The sequence below is a fragment of the Octopus bimaculoides genome, chromosome 1 (genome assembly GCF_046866305.1).
Source record: "Octopus bimaculoides isolate indiv1 chromosome 1, ASM4686630v1, whole genome shotgun sequence".
NCBI classification, from domain to species: Eukaryota; Metazoa; Mollusca; class Cephalopoda; order Octopoda; family Octopodidae; genus Octopus; species Octopus bimaculoides.
Genome location: NC_142928.1, coordinates 121,035,409 through 121,049,660, shown reverse-complemented (window position 1 = coordinate 121,049,660; position 14,252 = coordinate 121,035,409). Strand labels below are relative to the sequence as shown.

Below are 14,252 nucleotides of genomic sequence, written 5' to 3'. Positions count from 1 at the left end.
GGAAGGAACCTGAAGAAGGGAAAGACTGAAGAAAACAAAAGTTCATTTAAGAGCTGAGCCCAAGATGCTGAACCTCAAAGAGATGACAAAGAATCACTACAACTGACAAAATCGCACTGGAAAATCCATGCAAACCTAGAAACATGGACGTCAAATAATATAATCAATTGATGTCCATTTTTGAACATCAGATAATGTGATACAACAAATCACTCACGATAAGTTTCAAGTTGCATAGAAATAATGGATAACAACATACTTACTTTTAGAATTGTATTTATTTTTTATTTGGCCCCTCTCTTCTTCTTGCACTTGGCAGACACTCCGAGTTCGGCGTAGCATCTGCTCAATGCTGGACCCTAGTTTTGTATAAAACTCAAGACCTTTATGAGACTTTGCCAACAAATCTTCGTAAACATCATAGCTATTCATCAGTTCTTTGATCAATGCTTCTCGTCTAAATCACATGAAAAAAAAAATTTTTTTTAAATGATTAATGCTACTTTGTTGATGAAAAATGAGTTGGGTTGCTTTACAAATTCAAAAATTTATTCCTGAAAGTTCACTGTATATTTTCTATACCTAATGTCTGCACTAACAACACGCACAATTAAGGTTGACCTTTCTCACCTCCTAAATATTAAGTAGAGCTATCTCAATGGTGCTGATCTTTTGTGTTCTGTCACTAAATAGTAATCTTTGACATATGACATGTTGACATCTAAGAGTCTTTTTGTTTTGTTTTGTTGTTTTTTTACCATAACACATTCTTCAAAATTTCAAAGATTTTAGTACATTTCTTCAGATTCAGCATTGAGAACCAATTTATCAGCACATAAAAATTCTCAAGATATCTAATTTTGAACTCCTGTTTTTGGAAAAAATATTTTAATATTAATCTAATGTTAAAACTCATAGTTCTTAACTAATTTTCAGATACATAGTTCATGTTAATAGGTTATAAAAATTGAAACATAACTCTTAAGTATATAAAAATATAATTATATTTAGAATCACAAGGATAACACCGTGTGACACAATTTTTGTCCTTGGGTAGCAACTGTTATTTCCTGTTTGCTTACCCCTATAAAGTATGGAAAATGGCTAATATTTCCTTCAAACTTTACTTTTGTTACATTTATCCAAATCCCAAAGAATCCCTCTCAATACATGGCTATGATGCTTCCCCACTACTACTGCTCAAAGATGTATATATTGTCAGCCACTAAGGGTATGCTCAAGTGGTTACGGTCAAGCAACTGACAAGCAAATCTGTGGGACTGAGCAGAATATTTGCTATAACGATATTTCTGCTTCAGCAACTCAGCACTGAATCTGTCAGAAGTGTAATGGAAAATTGGTCAGATTCAAAACATTGATATTCAGGTTACAAAAGCAAAGTTTGAAGGGAATAGTAATCATTTCCTTTGATTTCTTAGAAGTAAATAAAAAACAATACTTACTGACCAAAGACAAAAAAATAGAAATTTTGTTACACAGTGAAATTGATAGTACAGAGTGAACACAAAGTCTGGCTACATGGTGTAAATAAAATCATAACATAAACAATTAAATATAAGAAATAATAATTTCTTAAAGTATGTGTTAATCCCCCATGTGCCCAGACTTTGTGGACACCCTGTATATTGTGTTCCTCAGGCATACTGTATATTTTAATTGGGGCAGGCTACTTTATTGAAAAATATACATCACTCTACAGGTGAATAGTTTATGAATAGTTTGACAGTGAAGATTAGAGGTAGTATAGGACACTGGTTTAGTTGATTAGGCAAATAAGTTTCACTTGGAGATATTCTTCAAATCCAGAACTAAAGTAATACTTACTTGACTCTAATCTCGGTTATTGTCTTTCGAGTATTAGCAAATTTTGCATTTGCATTCGTTAAAGCTCGTAAAATATTTTCTTGGGCAGCAAGGTTTTGTTCAATTAAATTGATTGTCTTATCATGCTTTTTCAACTGTTCTTCAAATATTTCCTGGAAATCAGAAATTTTTTTTGTATCCCTTGAATTATTTAGAGGATGAAGTTAAAATTAAAAAATCCAATTTGACAAGTGTAAAAAAAAATAAGAAAAAATTTTTTAAAAAAGAGTGAGGTTAAAAATATTAAGTGAAATATTTAAAAGTTAACTATTAATGAGGTCAAAGTATTTTCAAAAGCCTTAAGTAGACATAAATATGATTTTAAAATGACAGTTTTCCTCTTTCAAATGTAGAAAATAGTAAATCAACCATTAAAAGCTGTCAACATCTTGTGTTGAAAACCTGACTACATTGCACCGTAAAAAAAAAAAAAATCTAAATCAAATGGTGATAGTTATGCGGTTATGATGAATTTAAAAAAAAACAATTTGGAACCAACTAAAATAGCAAAATTTAGATACTAAAATGACAATCAAATTCCAAGATTTGTTAACTTTTAGATTAAACACTTCCAATTCATTCACTACAAAAAAACAACTTTTGAAAATTTAACTACCATACATCATCTTACAAAATCTACAACTACTTAAAGAGAAAAAACACATATGAGCTAATTACTATCAATATTTTAAAATCTGTTTTTCCTATTGGCATGATTTAAACTAATTACAGTATCTTTGCATGCACCTTGTTTCATGCCATCTCATTCCTGAAACCCAATATTCTGACTACTAAACCTAACCACTTCATTCTATACATTCATTAGCTGGCTTCTACAGCAGCACAATTTCACAACACATTTTGCATTCATAATATAATCATCCAGTCATATTATACATCTATATCAATACAATTTTAAAAGCACAAGTATTGACTATTCTTATTTGTATTGATACTGATTCAGGTTGTTATAGAAATTCTATATCAAAAATGTCTTTATAAAAATGTTGAAGCAGTAACAAACAGATTTCAGAAAACTTTCTGAAATACAGGAGCTCAATATTTAGCAATGACTCACATAAGAGATATTTAACAGTAAATCTTTCAATTTCTATTTAAGACACAAGGACTTGAACTTACCTCACTATATAATATTTCTAGTCATTTAAACCTTTACCATTCAAACTAACCATATCTGGCCCAAATAGTAGCCTTTCACACCTACCTTACAATATCATTCTTAAAGTAAATTAGATCACTGAAATCTCAAAGCTACAAGATAATACATGATTAATTCAAAATAATGTGAATAAATAAAAATTACATTTGACAGAGTAATATGAATGCTAAAAGGATAAATTGGAGGAATACCATAAACGATAGGTCAAACAGGATTCCTAGTCAATTCTGTTCCACCTTTTATAGTTTCCATCAGTCTTTACTTGGCCTTTCATTCTGCCAGAGTTGGTAAAATAACTACTAGCAAAGTTTAGAAGTCAATTCAGTGAACTATGAACTTTCTCTAAAAATTACTAATCTTCTGTAAGAAATTCATATTTTAAATTACTTCAACAATTAAGGTATAGTTTTTAACTACACAAGCAGTATATCAAAACTGTGGTAATGAAACCAATCTGTGTACTTCCTATAGACTGCATTTTTTTTTGAAATTCAATAACCAGACTTACAATTAGATAAGAAATCTACTTAAATAACCTGCTTGTTTGCTTCTTGTGTTACCAACACATTCGTAATATCATCTTCTTGTAGTTTGGTACGAAATTGTTCCTCAAGCATGACACGCTGTGATTTCATCTCATCCACTTTTGCTAGCAATTTTTTTAGCTCTTTTTGGACAGCTTCCTCTTCCGGATCTAATGAAAATACAAAACCAAATTTATATTTGAAACATTATAAATTGCAACATTAATTATGTTTACACTTACTTCACTATTTGTTGTCAAATGCTGATGATACCCTTGAATTCTTTCTCTCAAGTTTTATATTGTTTTGTCACGTCAGTATATGAATGATTATATCGACATAAATAGTCCTCTATCTCTCATCATTTTCAACATTGTGTGTGTTGTGTGTGAGTGAGTGTGTGTGTGTGTGTGGTGTACGAGAGTGTGTGTGTTGTATGTGAATGTGTGTGTGTTGTGTGCGAGTGTGTGTGTGTGTGTGTGTGTGTGTGTGTTGTGTGCGAGTGTGTGTGTGTTGTGTGCATGTGTGCGTGTGTGCGAGTGTGCGTAAGCGCATGTATTGTGCACAAGTGCATGTGTTATATGCATTGTGTATGAGTGCATGTGTGTTGTGTGCGAGTGCATGTGCGTGTGTGTGTATGATGTGAGAGTGAGTGGAAGTATGTGAGTGAGTGCGTGCATGCATGTGTGTGGTGTGGGTGTGTGTTGAGTGCATGTGTGTGGGTTGAGTGTGTGCGTTTGGTGTGTTGATCCTGTCTTTATTATCACTATTTGAGTAAAACAGTGACACTGGTTACATTCTCCAGTAAACAAAAGTACCATAGCTCAGACGGTTTCAATGTGTGATGACTATTGGAATAAAACATTACTTTACTTGAAAAATAAGGGTTGGTGACAGGAAAAACATCCAGGTTTATAAAATCTACCTCAATAAATCTTGTCTAAAGTATGCCAGCATGGAAAAAACCAACATAAAAAAAATGAAATGAAACAAACTGATATGAATATACCTAAACGTTTAGATCGGTCCCAGTTATGTTAGTATGGAATAAATAAATGAGAATATAAAACAAAAATACCAAACACTTACTTTTAATGCTGTCGTAATTAGGTAAAGAGTTCTGTATGTCTTCAAGAGGTCCACTGATTAACTTTAAGTTGGCAACATGAGCATTCATGGCTTTGTGAAGATCTTTGTTAGATTTACTGCCCCTCGCATGTCCAGACTCATACAATTCACAGTCTTTCTGGATTTGGTTTAGGATTGTCATTGGAGGTCTTTTACCAAACGTTTTCTGAGGGAGGAAAATGCATAAAAATAAAGTTGAAATAGATTATGCTGTATTTAATTAGAGAAATTTTTTACATCCATTTCCCATGCAATTTAACTGGTTTCTTTTCATGTTTTTTTTTTTTTTTTTTTTTTTCATAGATGATTCTAGAACAAATAAATAATAAACAATGTTCGAGAAATAATTCAATGGATTATTAAAACAACTTTTGCATGATATAATATATCCTGTGAGCTGCAAATTTTTATGCTGATATATACACAACCATATCAACATACAAAAGAAAAAAAAACTGATAACGATTATGAATGACTTTCTAATTGAAGTGCTAATTGGTTGAGACAGTTGTGAAAATTTGCAGGCTTATTTTAATGGCATTTGTGTTGAATGTAAGCAGTCCACAATTATTTACCAGACCTCAAATAAGAGCTGTTTTTAGTCACAAATAGCAATATAATCAGACAGGTGCATTACATACATTTTGCATATTTATAGGATTTATTCTCAATTTTTATGCAAGATGATTTTTAACTATAACAAAAATTACCTCAAAAATATTACATCAGCATATTGTCGGTTGAGTAACTATGTAGAGGCTCCTTCCTATTAACTTAATTAGGGTGTTAATTTCAAGAGATGCTTCATATGCTCATTTATATAGTTAACCCTTTATCATTAATTCAAAAATTTTCACAAGTATTCTGCCTTCACCAATAGTATTTTGTGAATTAGATTATGCTACATTGAATTAGATCATTCTACATTGAATTAGAGAAATGTTTTACATGCTTTTCATGCAATTCAATCAATTTCGTTTTATGCTTTTTTATAGATTATTCTAGAACAAATAAAGAAATAAACAATGCTGTAGAAATAATTCAATGAATTATAGTTTTCTACTCAAGGAACAAGGCCCGAAATTTTGGGGGAGGGGGACAGTCGATTAGATCGACCCCAGTACACAACTGGTACTTAATTTATCGACTCCAAAAGGATGAAAGGCAAAGTCAACCTCGGCAGAATTTGAGCTCAGCACACCGGGCGAAATGCTTAGTGGTAATTTGTCTGTTTTTACGTTCTAACATTTCTGCCTGTTCGCCACTTTAATTCAATAAATTATTAAAACAACAATGACTATCATTGTTACACTTCCCATCAGCCACTATTAGTTTTTAGTAGTTTTAAAAATGGGTATTTAATTACTCATGCCATTATAGTTCTTCCCATTTCAGAACAATACTATAATGTTCATCTATGTGTTTTTTAATCTTTATTAGCAATTTCATCATCTCTAACAAGATCAATGTATAAATGAATGGGATTTTTTTGGAAGGGGGTTAAATAAAAACTCTTACTGAATTTAAAGAGAAGTTGAGGTTTATCCAACAAATTCCTTTTTTACCTAATACCTTGTTCAGAGATTCCTCTCTGCTTTCACTCATTTTCTCTCTTATCCCATTCCTATAGATAATCATTTTTAATAAATAAAACTACTGGTTACTTTCTCTTAGTTCTTATACTGATTACACCTTGTGGAGGCGCAATGGCCCAGTGGTTAGGGCAGAGGACTCGTGGTCATAAGATCACGGTTTCGATTCCTAGACCGGGCGTTGTGAGTGTTTATTGAGCGAAAACACCTAAAACTCCACGGGGCTCTGGCAGGGGATGGTGGCAAACCCTGCTGTACTCTTCCACCACAACTTTCTCACTCTTACTTCTTGTTTCTGTTGTGCCTGTAATTCAAAGGGCCAGCCTCGTCACACTGTGTCACGCTGAATATCCCAGAGAACTACGTTAAGGGTACACGTGTCTGTGGAGTGCTCAGCCACTTGCACATTAATTTCACAAGCAGGGTGTTCCGTTGATCAGATCAACTGGAACCCTCGACGTCGTAAGCGACAGAGTGCCAACAACAATACTGATTACAACCAACAATAAAATGAAAACTAATAACAGTTGGTGACAGTGGTAAACACTAAGAAAAAAAAGCTTATTACAGAACAAATTACAATAAATGTTAACTTTTGATGTCAAATCAGTATTAGTGCTGCCTATCCAAATTTTCTTTCTGTGGAAATGTTACCGGGAAGTTTGAAACAAACACAATAGGGTGTATACACTAGAAAGTTTGGTTGCTTCAGAACAGTTCATTAGTTGGCATATGTCAGTATGACTCAACAAAAGGTTTGTTTCCTGAAGTTATAAACAAGAGTCACAAACTCTTGTTAGATTCATTTGTCTGGTGTAGCTTTGACTGAGGAGACACAATGTCAAAACACTGAGCGTCCTAGAGTCCCCTTACACTAATGAATCAAGTGTGTTATGAATACATATTTAGCTGAAAGAAGAAATTGTTTTCCAAAGACAAAATACAACAGCAATTAGCATATTCACATTTGAATCTGCTGAAAATTATTCAGAATTAATAAATCAATTCATTAGTTACACTTATGAAATGAATTTACCAGGACTACATATACACCATAAACAACCACCACTAACCACTACCAACATCATCATTTAACGTTCTTCTTCCATACTGGCATGGTTAGACAGTTTGACTGGAGCTGGTGAGCCAGAGAGCTGCACCAGACTTCAGTCTGTTTTGGTTTGATTTCTACAGTTGGATGCCCTTTCTAATGCCAACCACTCTACAAAAAGTACCGGCTGTCTTTTACATGCCAATGGCATGGATGCCTTTTACGTGTTACTAACACTAACCACGATTTTGCTTAGCTTGGCATTCTTCTCAAGCACAACAAATCACCAGAAGTCTCAGTCACTTGCATTGCCTCCATGAGACTCAACAACTGAAAATTGTATTTCACCACCTTGTCTCATGTCTAACCATTATACCAAGCAAAAACTGCTAAACATGGTATTTTATAAAACAACCAAAGACTGTTAAACTTAGTATTTTATAAAATCGTGTCATCATGAAAAAATATGGTAAAAGGAAATATAAAAATTCTTACTTCAAATTCCTCTTCTGCTTTTATTTCCTTCTCAATTAGTTCTTTCACTTCTTTGATTCCCATCTCAACTTCAGTTGCAAAACCAGATAGCTCTACACAAGAAAAAAAAATCTTAAAAACAAATATATATATATATATATATATAATGTCTACTATGTAACCAATGTAGTTGACATAAACAGAGATATACATACACACACATATATATATATATACTGATGCACAAACAAACGTACAGCTAATTCGATATATTTGTATATACTGTATAATTCTGAATTGATAACTAAAGCAGTAAGGTCTCATATTTTGTGTTTCAATGTATGTTATGTTTTGGCTGATTCTTCCACTCACCAGCTACCAAATTTCTTCAGAAACATTCATTTCCCTAGAGCAAGTCTGAACAATAAAAAATTATTTTAGCACAACATTCAGTTCAAGGCCCTTATTCATTACTTTCACTTTAATTCAGAACTCCAATGATTTTATTACTAGGCCCCATTTTCAAGAATTGCCAATCTCTAATTTAGAAGTTCAATTGTTTAAGCACTTACACACCATACTAAAGGGAAAACAGCATTTGATCAAGCAGAAGCTATCATGAATCAATGATTAAATATACTTATGATGAATTAAGAATATTAAGTAATGATAATTACTCAAGCAATACAATAAAGTGATAAGAAAACACTTACTTCCCATTACATCGACCAGATCTTTGATTGCATTTGGTCGTGCACTGATAGCTGCACATCTTTCCAGCAAATCTTGAGGCAAGCGGCTTGCTTCAGGTTCTAAAATACTCTTTTCTAGTTGTAATGAAGTAAGAAAATGTCTGAAATTATGTAAAAACATATTTTGAAAATTCATTGCTGAATGCATTTTTCTTCCATTTTTTTAATATTTGTTATATAGACATTCAATACAAAATTTAAGAAATTCAAAACTGAATTCACATTAAATACAATGAAATATCAAGTTAGATTCTGTTATATGGACTGTTAGATATGTAATTCGTCTGACGTTCCGTGTGTCATGTGGTTCGTCTGAGTTCATTGTTTCATTGTTGTTGTCTTGTGGGACTGTTGTGGTAAAATGTCATTGATATATATATGGCGGACATGACTTTTGTTTATTCATAACGAACATTGGGTGAGTGCGTTCTTTGTATGTAATTGAACAATAAATGTAATAACTAAATTGTACAACTCGTTGTGTTATCTCTACGAGTCATCCGAGGGAATCATAACAGAGTTTATTGGCGTCGCCGATAGGATACATGCTTACTTTACCGTAAAATTATTCATCGTAATAACAATGGCTGAAAAACAGACAGTAGAACTTATTAAATTGTTTAGGGAACAAATGGACAAGCAAATGCAACAACATCAGAGAGATATGGACGCTCTGTTAAAACTGTTTGGTGCTCGACAAGTTGAAGGCGATTCTAGTGGCTATTTTTCAGCTGCTTCAACAACAGTGTCGATTCCACCATTTACTGCATTTGATTCAGCGACAGAACTATGGCCTGATTACTGGTCAAGATTCCGTACGTTTGTGGCTGCTAATGCTGTACCTGAAAAACGCATGGCACAAGTGTTCCTGACCAATCAGACTGCTACTGTTTACAAACAACTTGCTAATCTGGCTACCCAACAAAATCCGCCTAAAGATATCAACAACTTGATAATGGACGAAATCGTTGACTTCATGAAGGAACAGTTCGACCCTAAACTTTTCATTGTGAGAGACCGTTTCAAGTTTTGGAGTGATATGCAGCGGAAGCCAGGCGAAACTCTCCAGGAGCTGGCAGCACGTATACGCCAGGATGCAGCTACCTGTGATTTTCCAGCGATCACCAACCCACAGGATGAAGCTCTGAGACAGAGATTCATATGTTCGGTTAACAATGAAGCGGTTCTGAAGGCGCTTTTTAAGATAAAAGACTCAGAACTAGATTTTGCCCGTGCTGTCCAGGTTGCCATTGAGACTGAAGACGCAGCAAAGGTTCCAAAAGAAACTGTATACAGTTCCAAAACCAAGCAGGTGTACAAAGTCCAGCAGAACAGGAAGAAGAGTCTTCAAAAGAGCCATCAGCAGTCTTATTCCACAAACCAGGAGAAATGCTACCGATGTGGAAAGGCCCACAAAGCAACAGACTGTCCTTTCAGGGAAACCAAATGTCATTTTTGTGATAAAAAGGGTCATTTGCAAGCGGTGTGTAGGAAAAAACAACATCAGCAACGCAATGGCCATTCACAAACTCCCGTGAAAAGAATCACAAAAGCTGAACTAGTCAAGGTGATCCTAGGTGAAGTTTCCCGAGACACTCACAGTTTAATTGTGCCAGTACCAATCCAGAACAGACTGTTCACAATGGAATTGGACACTGCTACTACAGGCAATTTTGTTTCCTTGTCAGTCTGGAAACAACTTGGAAGACCAAAGCTGCAAGATGTCAAGCATCGCTATGAATCTGCCAGCAAGCACAACCTGCCTGTTCTAGGAACTTTCATGGGCCAAACCAAGGATCCAACAACTGGTAAGCAGGATCTTATACCTTACATAGTCACCAAGATCTCTGATCTTAATTTGCTGGGTCGGAATGCTATCCAGACTCTGGGAATTTCCGTAGACACTGCTCTAGGTTTGAAAAGCATAGACAGCCAAGCTAAGAGGGAAGGTGCAGAAGGGATGTATCCAAAGACCTCAAGCGAGCCCTATGTTTCCCTGCAGCAAGATTGTCACAACATGTGTGATGAATTTCCAGATCTTTTCAAGCAAGAATTGGGCTGTCTCAAGAACTTTGAACTGGAAGTGAAGTTCAAATCGGACGCAACACCAGTCTTTCACAAGGCACGTCCGGTCCCATTTGCTCTTCGTGATGACCTGGCCAAAGGTTACGAAGAAGGCATCGCCAAGGGAATCTGGAAGCCTGTTCAATTCAATGAATACGGAACGCCAGTGGTACCGATTCGTAAAGCACACGCTTCAAGCAACCTGAAGCCCAAACTACGGATTTGTGGTGACTACTCTGTGGGAATTAATGACCAACTTGCTGATCACCGTCATCCAATGCCACTCCCTGCTGAACTGATGCAGAAACTCGGAGGTGGATTCGGATATACAAAGATAGACCTTGCTGATGCCTATAATCAGATCAAACTGGCTCCAGAAAGTCAACGCAGACTCGCACTCAGCACTCACCGTGGAGTACTCCTGCAACGACGACTCCCTTTCGGAATTAAGTCAGCACCTGGTTACTTTCAGGAGATCATGGAAAACCTGACCCATGATCTACCTGGAGTGGCCGTCTTCCAGGATGACATGCTCGTCAGTGGGAAAGATGCAAACAGTCACTTAAACAACCTAAAGTGTCTGCTCACACGTCTAAGCGACAATGGACTCAGATGTCGCCGTGAAAAGTGCCAGTTTGCACTACCCAGTGTAGAATACCTTGGACACATTTTGTCGACTGAAGGGATCACTAAGGGATCCAAAGTCGAAGCAGTCTTAAAGATGCCATCTCCAACGAACGAATCAAGCTTGAAATCTTTCCTAGGTTCAGTTCAGTTTTATGGAAAGTTTATCCCAAACTTAGCCAGTATAGCAGAGCCACTCTATTGCCTTACGAAAAAGTCAACTATTTGGAAGTGGGGAGATGAGGAACAGTCAGTTTTTGATCACTTGAAAAATGTACTTTCATCAAGTCAAGTTCTGATACACTTCGATCCAAACAAAACTTTGGGACTGGCTTGTGACGCATCAAACGTTGGTATTGGAGCAGTCCTGTTTCACCGCTATCCTGATGGAAGCGAGCGCCCAATATCCAATATGTCCAAGACTCTCACTTCTGCACAGCGTAACTACAGTCAAATTCAAAAGGAAGCCCTAGCTATCATATTTGGCTTGCAGAAGTTTTACCAATATTTGTACGGTCGTAAATTCGTACTCGTGACTGACCACAAGCCACTGACATCACTATTCAGTCCGAGGAAAGGGACGCCACTTCTCGCTGCTAACAGACTAGCACGATGGGCCCTGTGGCTGAACCAGTTTGACTACACCATTGAATATCGGAAATCAGCAGATCATGGCAATGCTGATGCCCTCAGTCGCTTGCCATTCGGTGATGACAACGACTTTGACAGAAAGGAAAATGGTGAAGACATAGACATGGTGTGTGCCATCAAAGCTCTTAGTATTCAAGTCCAACCTGTGGATGCTAACGTCCTCCGTCAAGAGTCAGGGAAAGATCCAGTGATATCTACAGTGATGCGCTACGTCCGTGAAGGCTGGCCACCAAAGAACATGGAGATCAATGACGAAGTCAACAAGTTCCGTAAGTTATCAAACTCACTTAGTATCTGTCATGGATGCCTTATACATGGATCTAGAGTTGTGATTCCACATAGCTTGCAGCCAAAGATCCTCAATCTTCTGCATCTTGGACATTTTGGCATGGAACGCATGAAACAACTAGCAAGAACTGCCGTTTATTGGCCTGGTATCGATGCTGCTATAGAGATAGCCAGTCGACGATGTGATTCATGTAACGAACATCAAAGGCAGCCATCTAAGCCTCCAGTTCACCCATGGATGTTACCAGAAAAGCCGTGGAGCCGCTTACATCTGGACCATGCAATAAATTTTATGGGTAAAGATTGGCTGGTGATCACAGATGCTTATTCCAAGTACCCATGCATTCATCCTACTTCCTCCACGTCCTCCAAAGCCACTTTAAATCTGCTTGAGGAAGACTTTGCGCACTTCGGATTTCCTCACACACTGGTCACCAATAATGCACCAACTTTTACGTCTGAGGAGTTCCAGAGCTGGTGCAAAGAACGCGGGATCACACACCTGACAGGGGCACCTTACCACCCAGCTACCAACGGAGCAGCGGAACGTTTGGTGCAGACCTTCAAACAAGCTCTGAGGAAGTCTTCTCTTCCGCCAACACGAGCACTTCAAGAATTCTTGATGCAGTACCGGAGAACACCAACATCCTGTGGATTCTCTCCAAGTGAACTTTTGAATAACCGGCAGATACGAACAAGGATTGATTCTCTGCTGCCATCGCCAACACACATTGCTGAAGGCAAACAGTCTAAGGAAGCACATAAGTCTCAGGTGACTCCAAGCTCGGCTGATGTCGCTAAAGTTACCAGGCAGTACAAGGCCGGAGATCCTGTGTATGCACTATACTATGGACCTCGCCGAGACAAAGATCCCCGATGGGTACCAGCAATCATTAAGAAGTCATTGGGTACTCGCTGCTTTAACGTGAAGGTCATACCTCATGGCCCGATGTGGAGACGACACTGGGAACAGCTGCGACCACGGAACACAACTGAGGAAGACAATGAACCTGGTGATGCAGAAAACACTGTATTTGAATTTGCAACAGATCACCCGATGGAGATCTCGGAAACTGTGCCACTAACACAAAGACAAACCAGACCCAAGACCATGTTACCCGTTCCAGAGTATGGACCAGACAACCCAAGACGGTCCAAGAGAACCCGTAAAATCCAAGAGAGACTTTGCTGTTGATACTTCTTGTGTAGCATCAATTTCAGTGGGGAGGTGTTATATGGACTGTTAGATATGTAATTCGTCTGACGTTCCGTGTGTCATGTGGTTCGTCTGAGTTCATTGTTTCATTGTTGTTGTCTTGTGGGACTGTAGTGGTAAAATGTCATTGATATATATATATGGCGGACATGACTTTTGTTTATTCATAACGAACATTGGGTGAGTGCGTTCTTTGTATGTAATTGAACAATAAATGTAATAACTAAATTGTACAACTCGTTGTGTTATCTCTACGAGTCATCCGAGGGAAACATAACAGATTCATTTCAAAAACAATGACAGTGATTATTAGTAATCAGCAATATCAATCAATGAAAAATTGAAAAACTTGGCTTTTCAAGAAGGTGTGATATTTATGCTTTTCAATAAGCATAATAAAATGCCTACAACTGATAGAATGAAGTCAAAGACTCAGCTTTTTAGGGTCTTTCAGAATTCTACAACTGAAATCTTTGTAGAATCTTTCATTGCAGGTATGTTATTCCGAGTTAAAAACCCATGAATATCAACTTAGTCTTTTAGACTATATAGCAACTCTGATCAAACAAACCTAAGATCAAGAGGTGCTCCATCCATAATCCTCCTGTCTATTTAGATGTATGTAGGATTACATTAATGTTCCTTTTCAAGCCAACAAGGTGTTTTTCAAGGAAGATCTTTCTACTATTTCTAGCAGTAATTCTGTAAGAGAATAGGATAAAAGGTAGCAAATCAGCATTGATTGTCAATAAACATCACTCGTATCCATGTAGAAAAACAGAAAAATTAGCATTTAATTTTTCTCCTACTGCTGAATGTACCTT

At 36.6% G+C, this 14,252-nt stretch overlaps 1 protein-coding gene across 2 annotated transcripts in view; it reads right to left on the bottom strand.

Moving 5' to 3' along the window:
• LOC106867958 (tyrosine-protein phosphatase non-receptor type 23) overlaps positions 1-14,252 on the bottom strand; it is a 102,803-nt gene that overhangs the window by 27,201 nt on the left and 61,350 nt on the right. For both annotated transcript variants that reach the window (XM_089357080.1, XM_089357091.1), the window contains exons 12-17: positions 8,547-8,686; positions 7,855-7,946; positions 4,678-4,882; positions 3,601-3,758; positions 1,846-1,997; positions 264-457 (exon numbers count right to left, since the gene is read on the bottom strand). In XM_089357080.1, the coding sequence (XP_089213206.1) occupies positions 264-457; positions 1,846-1,997; positions 3,601-3,758; positions 4,678-4,882; positions 7,855-7,946; positions 8,547-8,686 (941 nt within the window). The remainder of the gene's footprint in view (positions 1-263; positions 458-1,845; positions 1,998-3,600; positions 3,759-4,677; positions 4,883-7,854; positions 7,947-8,546; positions 8,687-14,252) is intronic.